Genomic DNA, 25,887 nt, shown 5'->3' with positions numbered 1-25,887 from the left:
AAATTGTGCTTGTTTACTCTCATCCCAAGTAACAATTTCAATTCCTTTTAGATTTGATTATTTTTATGGAAGCTTTATCACAGCTTGACCAATTCATGGAACATTTATAGTTGTTTTTATCAAGAGAAAACAATCTTCGTTCGTTTGTGGTTTTTATGTTGTCTTCAAGTTAATTTTGAAATTCGCGCATAAAACAACTCAATTTACAAGAGCATTAAATCTTATAATAAGTTTTAAGGAGTATTTGAAGTTATTTTCAACACATAACATCAACATATTTTATTAAAAGTTTATGCTTCGTTTATTCAAGTGCATTTTATCTGGCTGATCCTCCTTTAAAAACTTCTTGAAGCCTTCTATTCTTGAGCTAGAGCCATTACTCTGGATCAAGAACTATGCGAAATAATGATAAAGACAACGAACTATTTTTCAATCCAAATAATGAATGAAACAAATTAGTTGAAAAACCGCGTTCTCATGCAAATATAAACACATAAACATGTTTGCTCACTGATAATTTAGCCATTCTTGGGCTAAAAAGTAATCATGTCAACGAAATAATTATTTTACGGCCAATCAAAAATGCTAGTAGCTGGCTGCTGTCGTCCCGCCTTCAACCAGTTTCTCACACAGGCCATAGCTATGCGAATCGAAAATGAAATGGGTACTTACTGTGACTCTGCTGAAGCTCATGCCAAATAGTGTAATTGTAGTAAGTTGCACTTCATTATTAATAGCAAAAATAGAGAGAAACAAAATAGAATTGGCACATCTTAACGCGAAACACCGCGAAATGTACAGAGACAACTTTCTAGCATCAAAAACGTAAACAAACAATTCTGCATTAACATGTCTAAAGGGTCTAACTCGTTTTGTAAACAAACATTGTTTCTGTCGCTGTAGGGCTCATCTCGATCCACCCACGCATCTGGGGGCCGTTATCAGAAAGAGCGAAGATAGATCTTTCCGATAACGGCCCCCAGATGCGTGGGTGGATCGAGATAGACCCTACAGCGACAGAAACAATGTTTGTTTACAAAACGAGTTAGACCCTTTAGACATGTTAATGCAGAATTGTCAAAGGCTGTTACTCTTGTATAAAACGAACAAGTTTCATTTAAGACGAACAAATCTGCCTTAAGATCATAACTAGTAAAAACAATCTTCAATAAAGGCTGTAGCGTTCATGCAAGGTGATTTGGTTCCATCATTGTTTTGAGGGGGTTTGGATTAAAGGTAATAACAATTGATGGCGGCTGCATGAGTTTTGTTCGCTTGGAACGGCAGCCATGTTTAGAAATAATTGAAAAAGTGGCGTAGCCTTTTGTTTTTAAAGGAAATTTATGTCTTTGTATATTAATGATTGATATTATTTTTGAGGCGCTTTGTAATTTTCGTATGTTTTGGGTGGCATATCAACGAAAAAGTGGGTATGGCACGGAAAATTTCGATTCCCTGTCATCAATGATCTGTCAGGCAATTTAAATGTTTTAGCCATTTCAATGTGATGAAAATTAATTCGCAGTTTAATTATTATTTCATCCATGAAACAAAACTTGTTTGCATCTGCATAATGCTTAGGTAAAAGATTTCATTTATTGTGCACTGTTTTTTTTTTATTTTTTTTTTTTTTTTTTTTTTATTTTTTTTATTTTTTTTTTATTTTATTTTTTTTTTTTTGACACTTTTGAGAAAGACAGCTAAAAGATCAACATGCCTCAAGATATTCTTGTTATAGTTTCATGAAGTTCTTATAATCAATCATCAGCGCATGTTCATAAATACAACTAGTTTCAAAGCAGTCTTCAAAAGCAGCTTTGAAGATCTCATGAAGAGTGGGCCAGATTCGTCTTATGGATGTTTTATACCTATTTTATCTCAGATTTGCAGAACAAAGAGCTTTATTGCTAAGTTTTATTATTCTATCTTAGAAATTACTTCAGGGTTGCCACAAAAGTATAATTGTTACTTGGGATAGGTCATAGAGCAGTTAACAAAAGGTAATGAATGAAATTAAATTACAGCTTTTTCGCTTAAAATAATTTGCAAGCACTCCAAATATTATCCTACGTAATCTCACTTAGTGAATTTAAAATTACATATGAACAACAATAACATGTATGGTCTCTTTATGGTGAGAACAATAATAATTTTTGAATTCAAAGTATCCGTTGGTGTGATACCTATGTTTTCTATGAAGAATGTTTGCCTTAAAACTAACAAAAAAAAGAATTTATAGCTGTAGGTCTCACTTGCCCCTGATTCTCACTTACCCCGGGGTACCTTATCATCATCAACATTGTTGTCACTTCGTAAAATGGCTCATTGCAAACCATATTGATGTGTACTAGGCCTGTCCAGCTTTTCAAAAATGTTCTCTGATTCTCAAGTCCACCCCCATATTTTGATTGGCATCCTAAAAGAAGTAACTGGTCAAAATTTCAGCCAAATCCATTAAAATTAAGAGGTGCATCAAATCAATTTTGTGTTTTTCGACTATTTTTGAACTTCAAAAAATCATAACTACACTAAAACAAGTCAAAACTTAATTCTTCCGGCAGAAATTGAAAGCTATACTTGTTTGCTACAACTTCTCCGAACAACGTGTGCCAATAAAATTGAAGGAAACATATGTAATTATCACATTTGTAATCAGAAAAACCTTAAAAAGTTGATTTTTTGATAGATTTTGTTCTGGAATACCCTAATATACGTAATAAGTTGGATTTTTCAAAACGGCATCATATTCTCCAATGTTTTTTGGTTATTTGCTTCTTTGGCGCCAATGCTGTAGGAGTTGAGCAAAAATTAGTAAAATTCGTGAAAGCCAAATGTGGCCTAAAAACTAGCTTTTCGGGTCACGGTGCTCCATTTACCGTTATTATAAAATAAAATATACCATCAAAACCTGAAACGCCATTCTCTTTATTTATCTATCCTACACCTCTGGGCAAATTTTTAAAATCATCGTTGGGCGAAATTTTGAGTTACGCCCTTTTAAAGGGCCTAACCTCTAAAAAATCGTGTTTTCTATAGAATAACACAACATTTCAAAACAGAATCATGAATTAAAGGCATAAATAACAAAAATTATCATGAATAATATTGGAATTTGGTAGTATGCATCCATATAAATATTAGTGGAGTGCATTTTCTATCAAAATTGGTCATTACGTCAATATACGGTAGGTGTTCTTAGGGCCTATAGAAAACAAACATTTCATCGGTGTAACAATTCAATTAAAAGTATATTCTGATTCCATATATCTATAGATGTTCATATTACTCTCAGTCAAGGCGATAGTATTCACATGCATACAGCACCAACATTTCAAAAGGACGTAACTGATCTTTAACACGATATCTTCTCCCATAGCTGTAGATCGTATCTTATCCTTCCCAGGACACCAACAACCACTATCGGAAAGAATTGCATTTTCACCGTCCAGTAGTGGTTGTACATTGCGTCGGAGAGATAATGGTTTGGTTTCAGCAAGCAGTTTCGCCTTTTTGAAATGTTAGCACCGATATATTAAGAGCGTACTCTTAATACAGCAAATCTGCTTTAAAAACAATAGTCAAAAATATGGGCAATCATAAATTAAACAAAAAGATATGTCTGTGTGTCAAATATCTTAAATTATAAGAATAGAAAACCAAAATATGGAAAGGCCAAAAGACAAAAAATCGGAACAGGAAACAAATAATCAAGCATAATTTGCAGGGTGAAATTTTTTTCTTCTTTTAAAATATGTAGGTAAGACCTTTTGTCCCTTCTGAATTTACTTTTATTCGACCGTTTGTATTTCTTTTCATTTGCACGTTTTGTCTTCAACAGCTTCACCATTTCAGAAGGGCGTAACTGCTTTTTGATACGGCACCTTCTTTTATGGATGTGGATTGCATGTCACCCCTCTAATGTAAGCCATCAAAAGTGGAACATTCTGTTCGTTTAGAAGTGCCATGCCACAGCTTTGAAAATAGGTGTGGTTTTGGAAAGTTGTTACGCACTGTTGAAATGCTGCGGCTGAGAAGACAAAACGTCGAAATGAAAAAAAATCGAAAGAAAATATTGCACCTTGAGCATTCGCGTCTTCAACTACCTACAACGGCACTACGTTCGCACTGTGTATCACAAGCGTGCATTTTTCATGGTGCGTGTACTCAGTACACGACGCGACGCGACATGCGCGAGTTCTCTTCATCGACTCTCTCTTCTTCAAATTAAAGTGACAAGATGCAAGTATGGTTACACTTTTTGGTCAAAAATCGCTAGTCTAAGTGCGTCTAAGTGTGAAAAAAATCGTTCGAATTTGCATCTTGTCAATATAATTTGCAGAAGAGAGAGTCGATGAAGAGAAATCGATCATGTTACTTTCGCCCTTATTTAAACTCAATAACATTTCAAAAAGGCGAAACTACTTGCTGAAACCAAACCTTTATCTCTCCGACGCAATGTACAACCACTACTGGACGGGGAAAATGCAATTCTTTCCGATAGTGGTTGTTGATGTCCTGGGAAAGATGAGATATGATCTACAGCTATGGGAGAAGATATTGTGTTGAAGATCAGTTACGTCCTTTTGAAATGTTGGTGCTGGATGCATATGAATACTATCGCCTTGACTGAGAGTAATATGAACATCTATAGACATATGGAATCACAATACAATATACTTTTAAGGACAGACTTGTTAGAATCCCAATATGGTCGCCACAATGGCCGACTTTGGCACCTACTCACGATTTCGAGCGCACAAATCTCTTCGTAAACCAAACCAGCGCACCTGATCTTCTTATTTTGAACTTATTACAAGTGAGCAAGAACAGAATAATAAAATGTACTGTCGTTTGAAGCTTCCTTCTTGAGATTTGTGCGTTTAAAGTTATGATGCACCGTGTAAGCGGGATTTCATGATGTTTGTCCTTAATTGAATTGTTACACCGATGAAATGTTTGTTTTCTATAGGCCCTAAGAAGACCTACCGTATATTGACGTAATGACCAATTTTGATAGAAAATGCACTCCACTAATATTTATATGGATGCATACTACCAAATTTCAATATTATTCATGATAATTTTTGTTATTTATGCCTTTAATTCATGATTTTGTTATGAAATGTGGTGTTATTCTATAGAAAACACGTTTTTTTAGAGGTTAGGCCCTTTAAAAGGGCGTAACTCAAAATTTCGCCCAACAATGATTTTAAAAATTTGCCCAGAGGTGTAGGATAGATAAATAAAGAGAATGGCGTTTCAGGTTTTGATGGTATATTTTATTTTATAATAACGGTAAATGGAGCACCGTGCGGGTGCAATCACGCTTTGGCGCGCAAAAAGTGGCATCGCGTCAGCACTGATGTGATAGCCAACACCTGTCATCGCGCTTGTTTGTTATCACCCGTGGTAGGGGGTAGCCAAGGCAAACTACTAGGAAGCAAAGCTACTACGTTCAGTACAATTTCGCGCCACAACGTGATTGCCTCCAAAAAGCTAGTTTTTAGGCCACATTTGACTTTCACGAATTTTAGTAATTCTTGCTCAACTCCTACAGCATTGGTGTCAAAGAAGCAAATAACCAAAAAATATTGGAGAATATGATGCCGTTTTGAAAAATCCAACTTATTAGGTATATTAGGGTGTTCCAGACCGAAATCTGTCAAAAAATCAGCTTTTTAAGGTTTTTCTGATTACAAATGTGATAATTACACATGTTCCCTTCAATTTTATTGGCACACGTTGTTCGGAGAAGTTGTAGCAGACAAGTATAGCTTTCAATTTCTGCCGAAAGAATTAAGTTTTAACATGTTTTAGAGTAGTTATGATTTTTTGAAGTTCAAAAATAGTCGAAAAACACAAAATTGATTTGATGCACCTCTTAATTTCAATGGATTTGGCTGAAATTTTGACTAGTTACTTCTTTTAGGATGCCAATCAAAATATGGGGGTGGACTTGAGAATCAGAGAACATTTTTGAAAAGCTGGACAGGCCTAATGTGTACGTTCTTTGATATTTGTAGCAAGTGCAGTGGTATCGGAAAACGATGAACTAGTGTTGGGAATACTCACTTGCAAGAGTTATACCCAAGTAACAATTCCATTGCTGATTAGTTTTGTTTGATTTTTATTATTGTTTTATTACAGCAATAATTAAAACTCACAATTTTATGACTAAATGGGGAATATGTCACAATAGATCAAAACAATGGTCGCAGTGATGATAATACCGAAGACGGCTAATAACAAGACAGACAGCTCCCACCCTGTTGCAGGCGACATGGTTGAAACGCCCTCAACGATTCACAGGAACATTAAAATATGATTGTGTGCGTGTACATGCAAATACGTACACGCAAATGGTAGCATTACATGCACACTCATTCATGATGTTGTTCCCTGAAGTCGTTCGTGGCGCTAGTGTGCTTGTAGCTCCCAAGGTATATGGAGAAAGAGGGAAGATGTCTGTCTTGTTATTAGCCGTCTTCGATAATACCCAACACGGAATAATAAAAATACTCACTTGATTCCACAGAGAACAGACATCCAAGTCCAGTTCCGAAACTGTGTAAGGAATTTAACGGCCATTTGAAATCGGCAACACAAGTGGCAATAGCGTGGCGCTGCAATCGGTTAATTTCCCATACTAATTTAATTCACCACTTGAAATGTTTCAATTCACCACTGACTGTGGCAATATGGTGTTTGGTGGCGTTAGTGTTGTCATCGTGTATTGGTTTGCAACCTTACTCAAGTAAAGATTCAAATCCTTACACAATTTTCCGAATAAAATTTGTTCTAGCATGGATGTCTGTTCTCTGTGTTGATTCTATCTCAGTCCAGAAGCATGCTATCAAAAAATGATGTTTGAAGGGGTTTTAGATTGTAGTTTTAATCTAAAAGTTTGCTGTATAAAGTAAAGGTCGCAGACGTATATCAAAGTAGTGAGAGAGCTGTGAGTAAAATTCGTGTTATTTATACTCACGTTGTGCTCACAGCTCTCTGCACGGTGGTATGCACTGTGCACTGTGAAAAATTACATAATGTCTAATCACGGTAATTTTTACCGAAATCTCATCCGCTGAGCGTTCGGTAATGGGTTTTCAACGAAATTCTGTAAAAAATAAACAAAATTGGGTAAAATGTTATCGTTTATCTGTCAAACTCTAACGAACTTCGGTAAAAGTTGCTACCTTTACCGATGTTTTCCTGTAAAACAAACTTAACGGTTGAGATTTCGGTAAAACATTACCGAAGTCGGTGATTTTTTCTAATTGTGTAGTGAAAAATAAGGAAAACAAATATTTGACAAGTTAGAAGATAGTTTTATTTAGAAGGTTGTATCGGGGATACGATATCATAATACAACCCGAAATCTCAAGTCGGTTTGCATACAAAGTCCTGTAGATCATAATAAGACTGGGCCAACTAGCCAGAACGTGGGCTTTTGGCGGCATATAAGATCTCGAGAGCACTTTCATGTCGGCCTCAATGGTTTTATGGTTAGGGTTTTTGAATCGCTAAAAAACTTCGATAAAATCAAAATTGTTACTTGGGCGGCTATAGATACGATACGTATCTCACCGCATTCCAAAAATTGTGTCAGTTGGTTTAAAATTGGCTGAGTTATTGCAGAAAAGTGCCCGGAATAGGAGCCCTGCAGAGATGTTCCCACTTCTCTACTGGTTTAGAACGACGGATGGAATGCCATCTGGACCGACGTCGGTTGATCCTCGCTGCTGCCAAAATCATTTCGTCTATAATCATGTGATGAGAGCCGATGGACGGTTGGAGAGGCACATTGGATGCGGCTGTTTCGATATCTTCGTTGTTAGTCGATGGAGAAGACACTGCTGAATTGTTCCCGAAAAAGCGCTGCATTTTTTTTCTGTCGATGTTAGAGTAATGCATACCATAAAAGTTCAACAAAAAAGACGCAATGATCTAACATCCGATAGAAAAAAAAAAAAGGAAGTAACACAAATTAGGTAGATGTTTAGATGAAAAGGAAATTGTCATCTTCGCAATAAGATCAACTCCGGCGTTGGTTTTCACTGTAACAATTCCGTTTTTGCACATTTTATTGGTCGATAATTTGGACTCCACACTTCTGCTCGACTGCATTTCAGTTCACTTCTTCAGCAGGTTACAGGTAAGAGAAACATAAAAAAGTTCTACTCATTAAATAAATATACATTTGAATAACATTTTGCAGTGTTTGTAGGTTTTTGTGATTTTTGTATACAGTTGTTCGGGTTCGTCTCTTCACATGCGGTGGAGTCATTGTATCCCTAAATCATGTTTTGCGGATGTTCATCGTGTAAAAAAAACTGGGATAGTTTCGAAGGAAAACTTGGCAATGTAGTTTTTTGTTGTCCTTGTTTTATGAGTTTTGGAGGAGAGGCACTTAAGGCTAGAAGATTTGTTTATACTAAAGTCTATGGAATTACAGACGAATGCCTGGGTTTGTGGCAGCAACGTAGTTCAACAGTTCCTCGGAATCTTCACACACTACGGGTTTCTCGTGATAGCAAGCAACGTCGTGCCATCCGATGCCATCGTTGTACACGTTGTTCAGCACAGACAGGCACGATTCGGTCGTCTGGTTGATGTCGAATTCGGCATTGTCTGGCTGCGGGATCTTCTTGTGACCGGACTTGCTCCATGGGTTGTATCCCCAGCCGTTCGGGATCTTGTTGGTAGCTGGGATCTTCTCGCGGTTGTTGGACCAGAACCATCCGTAGACGTTCTTGGGTTCCAGATCGGGACGGTTTTCACAGCCCTTGAAGTCGCAGAGACGACCGGCCGTCCAGATGTAGGGGACATCGTTCTGCTGGATCAAACGGAAGATCAGGTTGTTCTCTTCCTGCGTCTCCAGCGACACCAGGTCCATGCAGTACTCGCGGCAGATGTTGCGGCCATCCAGCCAGTCTACTCGCTTATCGGCAAGGGCGGGCACGTGAGCACTGTAGAAATAGTTGTGTCCACGGTACTGGAACTCCTTCGGACCTGGCAATGGACAAAGGGGAAAAAAAGTTTCTCATCAGTTTTTAAATTGCTGCATTTTGTTCGCTATGAAGGAAGTGAGCTGCAGACATGTGGTTCGCTTGTTTCAACTCGAAAATCTCCACAACAGGCAATTGTGCAGTGCCTATTGTATTGTCCATTTATAACGTGGGAGCTACTTGTGACATACGATTGGGTATGCTTTCGCAAACGTTGACGACATAAATAGATTGCGGACTAGCAAAGCGGACTTTAAACCATCATCCATATCTCCGGTAAGATTAGATACATTGTTGAAACCGTGAATCAATGCTATCTTGAAGGTGTTTATATGTAAAATTCATCACTGATTTTTTTTTATGTAAATTTACCTTTGAGTGTTTTTAAAAAGCAATAAAAAGATTATTTTGATTTGTTCCTAATAAGGTGTGGTATTTAGACGTGTGAATCCGTTGGTGAATAACTAGTTCTATAGACTAAATATCATGAATTGTTTTATTGTCTAAAAGCAAAATAACGACATTGTTTCCGTCGAATAAATTTTGTAAATTCATCGAAGAAGATATCGGAATGTTACCAACTTTACTCCAGTGTACGGCACTCAAAGAATATTTATACAAACACATCCAGTCAACTAGGTTGATCAACTCAGCCGTTTTTTTTCGCAAAGGAAAGCGAAACCAATCCAAGCGCGATAATGGTGAGAAAAATTGCCATCCGTTGCCTCCGGTTGCGCTTGAGCATAAGAAGTAGCCCGGCGCGAGCCCAGCAGACCCCAGCACTGAACCAAAATCGTTGGCTCATAGGTTGTTGGTAGAAGTAGGCACTTAATGGACATTTGCCCTGGCTGCCTTGTCGGAAAATCATAATTTGCGCCAGTTTCGAAGAATGGACCCTATGCGACCCACACCGGCCAAGCGATTAGGGTGCAGTGATTAATGTATAGAGTTATGGGTCGCCGGCGCATTTTAGAGATAGCCACCGGCGAATGATTTCAAAGAATTATTTATGAATGTGGGAACGGACGTTTCAATTGTAGGCAGCAGGTCGCACTCAGTCAGTCTCAGTCATCGCGGCGATCTGGTTTTGATACGGTGGTGTCGTTGGGAAATCGGACGGAAAAGAACAGAACGCTTTGAGCTTGGTCGGTCGATTGTTGCGCCAAGTACTGTTGTTGAGACGGTTGAGACAGCGCAGGTCAACAAAGAGGTGAAATTGAGGAGATCGTTGGTGTGATATGATCGTTATTGATCTCTCAACCAGGGTATCCAGGGTCCTTGATTAGTTTACTATCGTGGTTCTTTTGGGTGTTGAAAGCAGAATTAATGTGATCTGATCAGCTTTTCTATCTGATACAACGCAATCCATAATTAATTAGGGGAATAATGCATTATGGTGGCAAGAACAGCGCTTATAGTAGTTCTGTTTTGTTGAAACATAGGGGAGACTGAGGAGACTTGATCCCTGGGGAAACTTGTTCCCCCCATATTTGCTCGGAATCAAAAACATTTTTCTTCGAGCATTTTTTTTTTCAAAACTACTCCTGGACAAACGACTATGTTTTGGCTTCAAGTGATTTCGATTGTACATTGCATTATTTTTTAACGGCTGATGGTTTGTTTTCAGTCCTTCAGAAATCTTTTAGGCGACTCCGAAAAATCTCAATAACTTTGTGAAAATTGAACCAAATAGTATCAAAATTTCACAGCACATTGTTTAAATAAAGTTCTTTCAAACTTATTTATCCAAATAAGGTTGTTGTTAACATATTTCAATTAATTCAGCATAACATACATAACAGTGACATGGGGAGACTTGATCCCTCGAGGATTACACACACATTATACATGTGAAAAATAAAATTCTATTCGGAACCCTCTATTTACATGGAATTCTATTCTATTCAACGATAAAATGTGTCAGATAATTATAACTTTAGTACAAACCAAGAAAAGGGGGATCAAGTCTCCCCATTTTGAAAATACGGCATACCCTTAAAAATTTAAGGCAATCTTACAATTTCAAACACTCCATATTCATCGAAAATGCAAGAAAACTCGAAAAGAAAATAAATAGGAAGATTCTGGGATTATTGTCCCTTTAAATAAACCATGTGATCAAAGGGGTCACCCATTTTTGAAAAATACATCATAACACATGCCTCCATAAAAAACACAGTTTTGAAAACTTTAACAATAATTTAAAGGCCTTCTGTCGTGTATTAACTTGCAATAGATGTTTACCTGCCATTTTGTATGGAAATCGGATCTAGTATTGTGTTTTTTCTTAAAGTTTCAGGTAAATTAAGAAAACGGGATCAAGTCTCCCCAGTCTCCCCTACGGCCATCACTCGCATTGCAGTCTGATTTGTGAAAAGGAAGAACTGAGGAAAAATCATTTGAAGTTTGAAAACTCGTTTCCATGTAAAACTTTGGAAATCGCCATACCTTGAGACAACTTTACTACAAAATTACATTATTCAGTTTTGTGTTACAGGGTACGGCAATCCATGATGAGACTGTTAAGCGGGTACTTTCACTATGGGACGCACATGATTTGATATTTTTTCACACATTGACACAAAAACCCGCGATTTTTAACGTTAACTCAAAAGTGTTGTAAAGACCAATGGAACTGTTATGCGAGTGGGACAGTATAGATTTTCAAACATTTTTTCCATACTTTTTAGAGTTTCTAATAAATTAATCTGCATTTAATTGCAAATTAATGCTGCTACTTTGTCTGTACGATAATGGAGACGGACATGTACGGCAGATCAGGGATGCTAGAAATGTTCAACGAGAGATTCCCTCGCTTTGCGAACCAGCTTGACTTGAACAAGCTGTACACAGCTCACCGTTCCAGAAGTGGAGCACATCAGACTGGCAACACAGGGGGAATTGAGAAAGGAGAGGACCGAGCGATACCTCGAGAAGGAATTCTTTTTTTTTTTATCTGTATTAACGAGATTTTTAGCCCTACGCTAGTTCATCTCGGGACCCACGCTTTACTTCCCTTCCGAAGGGAGAATCCACATTTAGTGAATTTGTTGGGAGTGGGATTCGATCCCAGGTCCTCGGCGTGATAGTCAAGTGTTCTAACTATTACACCAGGTTGATACAACGGACACATGTGAAAGTCGTGACTCGACTGCACCCAGGTTTAACAGCGAATAAGCAACGACAGTAACTACGAGATCAAAGTGCTCCACATGACCACAGCAGGCGCACAGTTCCGTTTCAACGGACGCTATGTCTCGGCACAATGCTATCGTCTAACACATAGGTTCCCAAACTTTCAGGAGCGCGACCCCCTTTTGCCAGCAGACGTACTTTTCGCGACCCACCATAGAAATTCCCTCATTTGTTGTCTATAACAGTAAAACATTCTACTGTCTCTCACGACCCCCTGGATGAAGGCCGGCGACCCCCCTGGGGGGTCGCGACCCACAGTTTGGGAAACCATGGTCTAACAAGTGCTGAAATGCTATCGGCTAACAAGTGCAGTAAGCATCCTCATTCAGGACATATTGCCATAGTACTTTGAGGCCGTACAGAATCTAAAGGATCAACACTGTTAGTTATTGAATACACAAGTGCAGTGGCTATTGGAAAGACACTGGGATTGCTGAAGCGCCCGCATACAGACGGTGAAAGTCGCACATGCCTCAGCACAAAAAAAACCCGTGTGGATGCGACGTTTGGTGAACCGGATTGCCACATTGCGGACAAAGATTGGATGATTAACGCAGTATAAGCAGAGGAATCGATCAACGAGGCGAAGCTCGCAAAACTCCGAGATCTCACACAAGTCAACATTACTGAGATTCTCAACACCCATTTACATCGGTTGAGTGCTCTGGCGAAACGATTTTGGCGTTATGGAGAATGTTCGGAGCGGAAGGAACAAAACAGGATGTTCAACATTAACGAAAGGGAGATTTACAATAATTGCATCTAATGGTTATTGAGAAGGCCTTCCGGACATCGGCAGCGTAACACAGTTCTGGACCAATCTATCTAAGCCTGTCCACAATTTTTGGTATAAAAACTCCCGACGATCCACGGGTGGATGACGGAATGCTTCAACATGGTGCTAGAAGACCCCAGGCAGATCCCAGAGTTTATTATCACGAATATCATTTATCTTCTACTGAAGGAACAAAACACAGCTGATCCAGCAAAGTACAGACCAATAACGTACCTTTCGAGTCTGTACAAGATGCTGTCGTCGGTAATAGCGAGGAGAATACAAGACAACTGCAATGCAAACAACGTATAAACTAAGGTAATCTTAGACGCAGTCATTATGGGTCCAGCCACCGAACAGCAGAGGAACCTGAACATGGCGTATATTGACCACAAGAAGGCGTACAATTCAGTATCGCACTCGTACCTTCTCAAGGTACTGCAGGTGACATCCTTATCAGTGAGGACATGGAGTGCTTCGAAATGCGCAGCACAAGAGGCATACGCAGGACTGCCAGGATGGCCTCTATGGTCAAATGGCAACGCGCGAGGGACAGTTCCACCAAAGGAAGGTGGGCCCATAGGTTGATACCGAGGGTAGATAGTTGGATTAATAGGCGCCATGGGGAAGTTACATTCCACCTGACACAGGTCCTTTCAGGTCATGGTTGCTTCCGACAGTATCTACACCGTTTTGGGCATGCGGATTCTCCCAAATGTCGAGTGTGCAATGGTTTGGAGGAAACGGCAGAACACGTTTTGTTCGTGTGCTCGCGTTTTCGCACAATGCAATGCGTGACCGAATGCTTGCCACATGCGGAGAGGACACAACTCCGGACAATCTTGTCCAGAGGATGTGTACTGTGTAGGGATGAGGTTAGCTGGAACGCCGTTTCGACGGCTATCACCCATATCGTCTGGGAGCAACAGAGGAGGTGGCGCGTGGACTTGGAGAATGGCTAGTCCAGATGCAGTAGAGGAATTCCACGGAGTCATGTCAGTCGATCCTGAGCGACCATTTCAAAAATATCTGAAACTTTGCACAGTTTTTCAATTTCATCTAAATCGCCTTTTTTCGATATCAAACCTTCATATTCACTCACGACTAACTTTTCAAAAGGGTGTATGCGAAAATAGTTCAAAAATATTCTAAAAGCTGTACAGCAAAAACGGATTGTTCGATTGTTATGAATTTTTCAGCAAAGTTAGATAACTAAATGATGATTCCTTAGAAAATATACACTGTAAAAAATTTCTTTTTTTACTATAAAAAAATATGATCTTTGTCACAAAAACTCAAATATCTCAGAACCCTATCTTTTTACCAACGTCAATTTTTTAGGGAAAATGGCCCATTATATCAGCTATCTACCATAAAATTTTGGTGATGGTAAACTGATAAACAAAAAAGTTATGACATTTCAAACATTTCACAATTTTTACATTTAGTAACAAAAAAAAAATTTTTTTCTGTGTAAATTATTTCGAGAACTATATTTTGATGCTGATTTTATTGTAAAGGCTACCGCATGAATTAAACAAGTTGTTTTCATGATATTTTTGTTTGATTATTTATAATTACTATAGTATCTATTTGAACCTTACACGCGATCCAGTGTTGTGATCAAAAATATTGAGATTGTCATACTTTTTATTGTACGTGACTGGTGAAAAAATCCCTTGATAGTGTTGAAAAGCTGTTGATCATAAGAAAAATGGAATTAAACTTATTTTGAAGACGAAAGCTGCATAATAAAAGTTTTATATATACGCGTATACGTCTAGTTGATCTGCAAAAAAATACCTCTTAGGGTCGATTTCTTCACCCTGGCTTAGGCGTTAAGCCAGGTTTAACTATATGGGTAAGCCTGGCTTACGGGTTAAGCCGAGGTGAAGAAATCGGCCCTTAGAGAACAGACTTTATGATCGGAAAAATGCGAGTAACTTCAACAACAACAAATGCATGAGAGGTACATACCACAGACAAACAGACAAAACGCCTAGAACAATTTTCGTGAAAATCCATCGCCCAGTTCACACTACCACCACCTGGTGGAAATGTTTCACGAAACACTGCGTTGTGCAATATCGTCATCAGAAGGCGCTAGTGTGAAACGTCAAACGCAAAGAAAAACGATGGGCACTCTTCTGGTTATGAAAGCCACAACCAAGATTCAAAATGATCGTTAAAGGCGTGGTCAATGAAAATTTCGTCAGTGTTACGTTTGTTTGTCTGTATACTAGGGTGGCCCACACTTATATGAAAAACATAAATTTCGAAAAATGCTAAGTCTTACCTCCTAAATAAGTTGTTTAGGACTCCCAGAAGCTACGTTCAAAATTTGAGTAAAATCGGTTGAGCCTAAGGGGGCGCTCAAAACGCTTGAAGTTTATATGGGAAAACTTGGCCAAATGTATGTAGAAATTTTAAGTTTTCTAATTTTGCCGCTAGGTGGCGCTGTAAGCGTTCAATAATCAAACCCTTTGGTATTATTGTAGGTGACTATATGCCAAACAACTTTGTCGAAGACCGCAAAGTGATCCGACGCCTGTGAAAAAAGTTATACCCTAGGCAAAGTGAGGCAAAGTAGTGAGATTTCATTATTGATATTATTCTTTTACATGTATTGGAAAAACAACAATAAAGTTTATCCTCACTTTACCAAGGGTATAACTTTTTTCACAGAAGTTGGATCACTTTGCGGTCTTCGACAAAGTTGTTTGGCATATAGTCACCTACAATAAGACCAAAGGGTTTGATTATTGAACGCTTACAGCGCCACCTGGCGGCAAAATTCGAAAACTTAAAATTTCTGCATACATTTGGCCAAGTTTTCCCATACAAACTTCAAGCGTTTTGAGCGCCCCCTTAGGCTCAACCGATTTTGCTCAAATTTTGAACATAGCTTCTGGGACTTCAAAACAACTGATTTAGAAGGTAAGACTTGGCATTTTTCGAAATTTTTGTTTTTCATATAAGTGTGGGCCACCTTACTGTATACATACCATGAAAATGCTCACGAAAAAGCAAAAAAATACTACCGCTATGGATATTAAAAATTTTATAGTAAATTTTTTCTTCGTCCAAGCAAACAACACCAAACTAGTCAGTTAAAACTAATAAGTGATTTTGTTTATTATAATCTAACGAACAACATGAACAGTCGCTTTCTCAAAGGTCTTCAACTCAACGCTCTCTTGTAGACCGCTTGTGAAAAAAAAATGTTCAAAAGAGTTACGAAATCTCATAGATAAACTGAAAGAGACTGGTTATGCCCAAATTGAATACAAATTTACGCATTTGCACGTCCTGCCGTCTAGACTTTGACAAACGAGCCATCTGTATATCATCGGTAAAGCAGGGCGCAGGAAGTTCGAAAACGACAACAACTGAGAAATTGCCAGAAGTGCTAAGTGCAGAGAGTCATGCCACCGTACCATCAGCGACATCTGTTTAAACAATTTAATCACGCCTCTTTTCAAAAATGCTTTGAAATATACTTCAACATTTATACCCATTTCAATATTTTTAACGTTGCAAAACACGCTTTCAACATTCATCTTGAAGAAGAGGGAAAACACTTGTCCTCAAATGTAACAGCAAATTAATCAATAAACGACTAATGCGCGGAGGGCGTGATAAAATCGGAACAGTACTGTACATATAATATACATAATACATAATAAAAACAGATTGTTTTACTCCCGCAAGGCCATTAACAATAAAATCAGCATCAAACTGCGCTTTCCGGCCGAAATAATTTACACTAAAAAAAATTACAGTCGAACTTCCATGAGTCGATGTTCCTTGACTCGATATCGACTCCTGGAGGTAATTTTTTCCACACTGAAAAATAATTTCTGGGTTACTATGATGGTCCCCCAAAAAGCTTTCCAAAGGATTTTTGATCCACTACTCGATATTTCCTTGAGTCGATGGTCCCTTCAATATCGACTCATGGAGGTTTTACTGTATTACTAAATGTGAAAATTGTGGAATGTTTGAATTGTCATAACTTTTTTGTTTATTAGTTTATCATCACCAAATTTTTATGGTAGATTGCTAATACAATGGACCGTTTTCCCTAAAAAATTACATTGGTAAAAAGATAGGGTTTTGAGATATTTGAGTTTTTGTGACAAAAATGATATTTTTTAATGTTAAAAAAAGATTTTTTTTTCACAGTGTACATTTTTTTTAGGAATCACCATTTAGTTATCTAACTTTGCTGAACAATAAAATCTGCATCTAACTGCGATTTCTGATCGAAATAATTTACACAGAAAAAAATATTTACCAAATGTGAAAATTGTGAAATGTTTGAAATGTTATAACTTTTTTGTTTATTAGTTTACCATCACCAAATTTTTATGGTAGATTGCTAATACAATGGACCGTCTTCCCTAAAAAAATTACGTTGGTAAAAAGATAGGGTTTTGAGATATTTGAGTTTTTGTGACAAAAATGATATTTTTTAATGTTAAAAAAGATGTTTTTTCACAGTGTATATTTTCTTAGGAATCACCATTTAGTTATCTAACTTTGCTGAAAAATTTATTGCAATCGAACGAACCATTTTGGCTGTGCAGATTTTTGAATATTTTTGAACCATTTTCACATACACCCTTTTGAAAAGTTAGTCGTGATTCAAAATAAAAATTTGATATCGGAAAATGACGATTTAGATGGAACTTAAAAACTGTGCAAAGTTTCAGTTCAATAGAAAATCATGAATTAAAAAATTTCCTTAATTTTGATGCTGTTGCTTGGAATCGCTCAGTACAAGAGGTGGTCCAGGGGTTCGAAGTCGGCTTCGTAGGTCATACCGGTGCCCTGCGGTCGAGATCGACCCTTACAGCGATTGACTGACCGCAGAGAGGGAGTCCCGGTAGCGGTGCTGTCGTGGCGTCGGGTTGGATCCGAGTCCGCGGTTGGATGGGGGCCCCGGTAAGGGCCGGGGCAGGTGGAGACCCAGCTGGCTGCAACCTTCTGGTGCATCTGATAGGGCCTGAAGGGTAGTGATACCCTTCCTTTGCGGGCAGGTCAAATCCTGAGTGTCGCGGACTGACTCAATATGCTCTCTCATCGGGAGCCAAACATTGGGAGCCAAACATTGAAGATGGAGGTTATGTTAAACCTTGTTGAACCTGTGTGATTGATTGAAAAGTATTGTTATCTAGGTGCTGCGGATATCATCAAAACTGTTGTCACGATATCTCCATTTGCCGCTGCCTAGCCGTTGGAAAGCGAGGAGAAGGATAAACATTGTTTTGAGCCTATTTTAGCTAATTTTGTAACAACTATCCATCAAAATTTCCATCGCGAATGGAAAATAATAAACTTTGAACACGAGAACAAAATCGGAATAATGGTGGATTAATCATGTTTACCATTTCCGAACAGCGTCGCGACGGCGTGTTTGACAACCGCGCTGAGAGAGGTGGTTGCAAGAAAATTGAACGCTCGTGCGTGTTTACAAGCTGTGTGCCAGGAGTGTGTAGGTGTGTGTTAGCTAGCTTGAAAAATAAAACCGCTTCTATTCGCACCACCTAGGTCAAATCGGGTTGCACCTCCTCTCTCTCTCTCTCTCCTCTTCTTGGCGTAACGTCCTCACTGGGACAAAGCCTGCTTCTCAGCTTAGTGTTCTATGAGCACTTCCACAGTTTTTAACTGAGAACTTACTCTGCCAATGACCATTTTGCATGTGTATATCGTGTGGCAGGCACGAAGATACTCTATGCCCAAGGAAGTCAAGGAAATTTCCATTACGAAAAGATCCTGGACTGACCGGGAATCGAACCCGTCACCCTCAGCATGGTCATGCTGAATACCCGTGCGTTTACCGCCTCGGCTATATGGGCCAAATCGGGTTGCACGTGGGCATCAATTCTTGATGTCTGCTTAGCGGTTGGGCGCGGGCGGGGTTGATGCCCGCCTTCCGAGGACATTGGGAGTGGTGAGGACCACTCTTAAAACTGACTAAGCGTCAGCATGCTACCGTGAAGGACTCTCCAAAGCAAGTCATCGATGTTCGTTGCTGTAGGCTACGCAGCTATTCTTGAGGGTGCGATAAGCAGTAGCCCCTCTCTGAAGCAATACCTTCTTGGTGGTTCCGGAGAGACGTAGGGTTTGGCGACCATAGGAATGTGTTTAGTGGGTCGAGGAGAGAGTTGTCCTGGCTTTTACCATTGTAGTAGAAGACGGCCTCAGCCTCACACTACCCTATCCTTGTTATTAGGGTGCAGGTTTTCCCCCTATGGTTTAGAAGAGAAAAAAAGTACTGCAGGAGTACAAGGTAGAAGTGAACGTCATCAGGGTAATGCAGTACGCAATGTGCTCGTGTGGAGCACGTCCCTATAAATTACCGACGGAACAGCTGTGTTACGGTCCAGAACTCTCAACATCAGGAGGAGGTTATTCCAAGGCTAAAACTTTAGCTCACTATGGATTTGTCGTGCAATGAACCCCCTCTGCAGAGCACTCAACCAATGCAACTATGGCTATCAACTGAAAAGTGGGAGAAGGAGCTCGGGATTCACTAACACCTTCTTTATGTACCTACGACCTTAGCTGCTGGCGTACAGAGGGTGCATCAACTGTTACAGCTTGTTACGGCGAACAGCAACGACGTCAAGATGGAGTTTGGAGTTGACAAATGCCGGTCAGTGTATCTTCACCGCGGTCAAGTAGTGGATGCTTTTTATTTCCCCGTCAACGAACAGGAGGAGATTTGGAAAATGGTTGAAGGGATACCATGTTTCTCAACTTCCTGCAACTTAGAGGTATTCACCACACAGTGATCAAGAAGGAGCTGCAGGATAAGTGCTTGCATCGTGTCAACTGTGTTTTAAGGAGCTTTCTATCAGTTAGGCAACAAGGTGAATTGCTCAAGAAGAAGCTACTCCTAGTCGTCCTCTACTAGTCTCCATCGAGATATTTTCCGAATACTGCTCCTACTTACAGGAATAACTCGGAAAGAATATCGATGAAGAAAAATCGTGTGTTGACGTAATTGAAAGCGTAAGATTTTTTCAACAAAATGCCACTAGCATGATTCGGAAATATCTTAAGAGAATACGTGAACATATTTCATTTATAAAAATAACTCAACTAGTTTCTGATTTGAAACAAACCAGAGATCAATCAAAACATCTGCATCAACTACACACCTAGTACAAGCATGTTTTGGACAAACAACAACTCCCCAAGTCCAAGCTTATTGACCTTCCGACTGTCTATATAAATCACGATTCCCATTCAATTGGACAGGCCTCTGCTTTGAATTGCATACTCTCCCGACCCCCACCTGCATGCAAAGTGCCCACTTAACCCGTGGCTAACAACGGCACCGGCTTCGCCTGACTGTGGAAGAGCGCAGCATAATTGCAGCTTCAAAATCGAGATCAAGGTCGTGACTTTGTGCGATGTTTGTTTTAATTCAAATCACTCTTTAATTATGCATTTTACCGCTATGAATAGAGGCAGCATGGTAGACACCGGCCCAATCGGCTCCAAGCATCTGGAAAGATCTCCATCACAACAACAACAATAACAACAGCTGACGTGTATGGGCACCGTAATAGGCAGTTGCTGTCGCTGAACGGTACCCATTGGGGACCACTATAATCCGGTGACCTTTTCTGCTACTTAAATAAAATCGAACCGTAACAAACGCTAATTTTAAGTGCAATGCTCGTGCCAAGCTTCGATACAAAACTCCGCTATCCTTCTGTCTCGATCGATTCCAACGCCGATCACGAATCCATGTGTGATCGCTGTATGTTGTTGGTAGGTAGCACCCAATATACCGGTTGTTGGAGGTTCTTTCGACACACGGCTGACCGAAGTACCCACAACAACAACAACAACAACGGACCGAAATCAACTTCTATGGAATCCAATGCATCATCCTTTCACCCTTGAGCCTCCGGTAACCTGTTGTGGAGTCGGACAGGTTTTTTTCTTCTCACCTCTTTTCTCTGTATTTTGCCATCTGGGTCAGATTAATTATGACCTTTCGAGGCTAACCGATATCAGCCGCAGGGCGGATTCGTGCTTCCAACATCACCGTCGAAGGTGTGCACTTGTCCCCAATCGCCGCCACGATGGCACATGTCCCGTCGGCGCGTCGTCAGCTGATGATCGTCGGATCGAGAGGTTGGGTACGGGGTACGGACCTAGGGGTGCAGTGACGCCGCTAGTCAGCCATGGCGGTCCTTCATCGGTAGTTGTCTACCTATATTCAATAAATCATATGCGTTATAGGCCGCCACAAAGTGGCCCTCCGCGTATGCTGGCTGAGTTGATGTGCGATGCGCTGCCGCGCCGAAGATCGTGTGAAGATCAACAGAACAAACGATCGAACATGGACGGGAAGGTCGGCCGGCATGCGTGCTGCGGAGCTGCGCGGCAGTGTGCCATCCAAATGTCATCGCCTGATTTGTACTTTTGTTGTACGGTGATGGGAGGTTCCCCTAGCAGGGCGGTGAGAGATTTGCTCACGCATTTTAGATTTAGTTTTTACTATAACTTTTTGAAATTCTGTGGACACTTTCAGCTGCAAAATGGTGAGTCGAGAACTTGGAAAGAGCCGTTCCCTAGAATCACGGAAATTCTACCAGAAGCTTAACACTTCCCGCAGGCTTTATGCCGTGAGCCGAAATGTGCAAGGATAAGGACGGGAGCCCCTTGACGGACGGACCTGAATACCCGAGCAGGAATGAATAACTGACCCATAACTGCAGCATACAAAAGTCAGGTATCATACCAAGACCAGGTGGTATTGATCGGTTATTGAAAATCGGGTATTGAAAATAACTTATTTTGGTATTTTTTAGGTATTGATAAAATACCTCAACGAGTTATTGATTTGGTTTGGAGCACTGCTTGGGGTATTATTCAGTTATGGAAAAATCGCTATTTATATGGTAAAATCGTCGATTATTATTTAGGTATTGCCATACCTGATGTTGTTATTCCCGTGCTATGCGCAGAATATACACCAGTTATTATTTTAGGTATTTTACCTCTTATGCAGGGCTTCTTAATACCTCATTCAGGTTGTAGGTATTCGGTTCTCCATACCTGAGTTTGGTATTCTTCAGCTATTTTCTCCTGCTCGGGTAGCGAGGAGATCAGGGCAACAGAGGAAACGACTACGTCAGTATAGCAGAAACCGGAACTGATCCAACAAAGCAGTTGATAACGATGGTATCGCAGCTGAGCTCATCCAGATGGACCTGCACCGGTTGATAGTCGACATGTGGAAAACCGAACTGCTACCGGAGGAGCGAAAGGAGGCGATAATCTGCCCCATTCACAAGAAAGCCAACCATTTGCAATGTGATGACTTCAGAGCGATCATCATTTTGAATGCCGGTTACAAAGTGCTATCGTGGGTCGTTTTGCGTCGTCTGTCACTAACGAGTTCGTGGGAAGTTATCAGGCTGGCTTCATCGACGGCCGGTCAACAACGGGCCGAATTTTCACCGCATGGAAAATGCCGTTACCCGGTCTAGCTAGTAGGTGTAACCGAGCACAACAGGGTTACTTTCTGTAATGTCACGATAGACGGGACACCTTCTAAGTAATAGAGGAATACCTTGGATCTTTACCGACGGCAGACAAAAATGTAAGTCGTGCAATATACAGGTGCATCACCCAAACTTCTAAAAGAAATGTCCAGAGATACTAACTAAATTCCGTAGCTGCTGGAGCCGCTTGAGAAAGGTTAAAAGACGCGTCCAAATCGGTGTGAAGCAGCACTTCAAGATTAAACTCTACGACTCAAAAACCAGAAAAGCATTTCGCATTTATGTACATCCATACATACATATATGCACCGCATGCTGTCGAGGGAAGATGAAAAGTTCAAGTGCTTCATTAATTATTAATGAGATTTCCAAGAGTTTGGCTGTGGCGACTTTTTGCTGCTGCGCGGCACGATATGTTAGTGGCCAACCAACCATAAGAGCGAGGTGCATGGGCCCTCCTCTCACTTGCTGCTATGCGTAGCCCACTGACTGACTGACTGATGCTGGATGCAGCAGTCTTCGTTCATCTTCTGCTTGAAGGCGATTTATGAAAATTATCATGTTGAAGGTGCAAAAACAAACAAACCAAAACAAAACATTTAAACTCAACCCCGAGACAACTCTCGGATCGGAGAGATGACGCAACACATATCGTATGAGAATGCACAGATAAGCCTGAGTAGGTGCCTTCGTAGGTCACACCACCGGACCGGTCGGTCTCCATATTGGAGCAAGAGCGCGATCGGCGCCGATAGTGTGGCGGCGGGCATAATTTATGCGTTATGCGCCATACCGACTTCGACCCGACCCCGGGCGAATGGACGACCACCACATGTCACTGCCGCTGGTACTTAGCCGCGTGTCTTTGCCATCGATTGGTTTGCAGGTCATTCGCAACTCCGCTGGTGTCGCTCGCGCCGCGTCGCCTTCGTTAGCTCTGGGTACCTAGCGAGATGATGGCGTGGCGCGAAGCGAAGTCAATGTTTATCGTAAGGACGTTGCCCTACCCCTTTCGGCGGTATTCCTCCTAGTTCCCATCGAACGCTGAAGGTCTTCTGCTGCTGATGCCGACCATCTGATTGATTTCGGATTCACAGCAAGATACGGACGACGACGACGCAGAGATGAGTCAAGACGCCCCAACGAACGGAATATTAATAGCCCCAAAGATGTTGAGTTGATTGAACTTTATGCAAATTTTTGGAATTTTCGGTGGTGACGCAGTGGCCTAGAAGCGATCGATATTTGGAAAAAGGGGTTCGGTGCTATCAAATCAAGGTATCGAATGTTGAAATTGGCGTGAAATACGTAGTGCGGAGAAGGTTAGCTTCTTCTTTCAAGTCACGCAATCGGTCGGAAGCTACCGTTGTTGCTTGGAAGGAAAGGTTAAAATGTGCATACGTGGGCTGCTTTAGAAACAATCTAAAGGTGACCTTTTAGTTATGGAACGGTGAGAGTGATATTTTGTTTCACTCACGATTTCTTGCCATGACATGCATTTTTATGCTGCATGTGCATTATGGCTTTCAGTTTATGTAAGTTTATTTCACCCATTGTAGAAAGGTATAGACTAAGTAGAAATATGACAGTTTGATCATATGATAAACTGTATGTACAACTGGGAGTTATCATATTGGAGGTTAACCTCCACAGTATCCTTCTCTTAATGCGCTAAGCGAATCAAAGGTTGTAGCTAACCTCGTGTTTCTCTGATTGCCAGCTACCCTTCTCAAAAGTCTCATACTCATGGCTTAAAAGGGGTGGGATTTGTTATCCATTAGTTTTAATTATCACCTACACAGTTTCGCATTATGCGTTTTACACGGTGCACTCTGTTTATTTTGACATCTCGTGCTTTTCAATCGATACTGATTTGATATTAACGCAGATATGTATTCTTTTTTGTACTGTGATTGTAAAGAGTCTAGTTTGTACAGCAACGACCAATCTTAGCATACTAATGTGAAATAATAAATCAAAAAACCTTACTTTCGTAAGGAACATTTCTGATAAGGTAACCTTGTTACCCCGTTGTTTGGTACTTTCAGTAAAAATGAAATGTCAAACTCGCGTGTCATGCCTCGAGCATGTGTGATTGTCAACAACGCAATCGTTGTTACACTCATCTCTGAATTAACCACTAGAGATGTATGTGCTATCCAAATTGGTGTATCTGTTTAAAACCTCTTCAGGAAATACATCTGTTGTTCGGTTTATTTACCACATGATGAACCATCGCCAACGGATTCTTTCGAGCAAGACGTCGCATACTGCACTTCAAAAGGCAGTGATGTTAATGCTAACCATGTCATCTGGAGCAGCTCAGACATTAACTTGAGAGGCTCCAGTTTGATGGAATACTTAAGTTGTGCAGATCTTGGATTACTCAACTTAGGCAACCGCCCAACCTTCATGGCATAGGTTCCCAAACTTTCAGGTGCGCGACCCCCTTTCGCCAGCAGACGTACTTTTCGCGACCCACCATAGATATTCCCTCATTTGTTGGCTGCTACAGTAAAATATTCAACTGTACCTCGGGACCCACCGGATGAAGGCCGGCGACCCCACTGGGGGGTCGTGACCCACAGTTTGGGAAACCATGCTTCATGGTATCTGCCAGAGAGGAAGCGTTAGACATAACGCTTTGCTCTAGTAGAATTGGTCACGAGTTGACTAATTGGCACGTGTCAGATGAAGAATCTTTTCTTGCTACATCTTTTTTGAACATTTAAATGTTACTTTGCAAACCTTGCGTTTCAGGAATCCCGGTCCACAAACCAGGATCTCTTTACTGATTTTGGTTGTGGCCAAACTTCATGGATATTCACCATTCATTGACACTCCAAATGATTTGGTTGATGCCGTTGATACTACTATGACCTTGATCATGGAAGCTTTTGAAGAAGCGTGCCCTCTACGGTCTCTGAAGACCATAAGAAGAACCCCGTGGTGGAACTCTGATCTGGCGAAACTCAGGAAACAATGTAGAAACACTTGGAACAGACGTAGTTCGGCTGGTTCGGAGGCTTTCAGGACGACTCGTAAGGCTTACAAGAAAGTTCTCCGGTCTGCTGAACGATGACGCTGAAAAAAAACCTTTGTGCAAATGTTTCCAGTTTGAGTGGTCAGCTGGTTAAACAAAAGTCTTGCGAAAACCAAAAGTTTTCGAGAGAACGAATTTCGTTTACCAAATGGCAATTTCACTTCCTCTGATGAGGAAGATCTGGAATACTTATTCAGCACACACTTCCCCGGATGTGTGAATATTACATCTTCGGATGAACCTGATATCTCTTCTTGTAGTTATGATTCTCTGTCTTTGGCCAGGAGTACTGTAACTATAGAATTGATTGAGTGAGCACTAAATAATTTTGCTCCT

General features: G+C 40.4%; 1 protein-coding gene across 1 annotated transcript in view; it reads right to left on the bottom strand.

Annotated features, from left to right (window-relative positions):
* Positions 1 to 8,044: 8,044 nt before the first annotated feature.
* Positions 8,045 to 25,887, bottom strand: part of LOC134287896 (uncharacterized) — a 45,992-nt gene continuing 28,149 nt past the window's right edge. Inside the window, exon 3 of the mRNA XM_062851081.1 lies at positions 8,045 to 9,009. Within this exon, the coding sequence (XP_062707065.1) occupies positions 8,447 to 9,009 (563 nt within the window). The 3' untranslated portion in view covers positions 8,045 to 8,446. The remainder of the gene's footprint in view (positions 9,010 to 25,887) is intronic.

Source organism: Aedes albopictus, chromosome 2 (genome assembly GCF_035046485.1).
Source record: "Aedes albopictus strain Foshan chromosome 2, AalbF5, whole genome shotgun sequence".
Classification (NCBI taxonomy): Eukaryota; Metazoa; Arthropoda; class Insecta; order Diptera; family Culicidae; genus Aedes; species Aedes albopictus.
The sequence above is the reverse complement of the archived record's forward strand: the minus strand, read 5'-3'. Positions and strand labels throughout refer to the sequence as shown.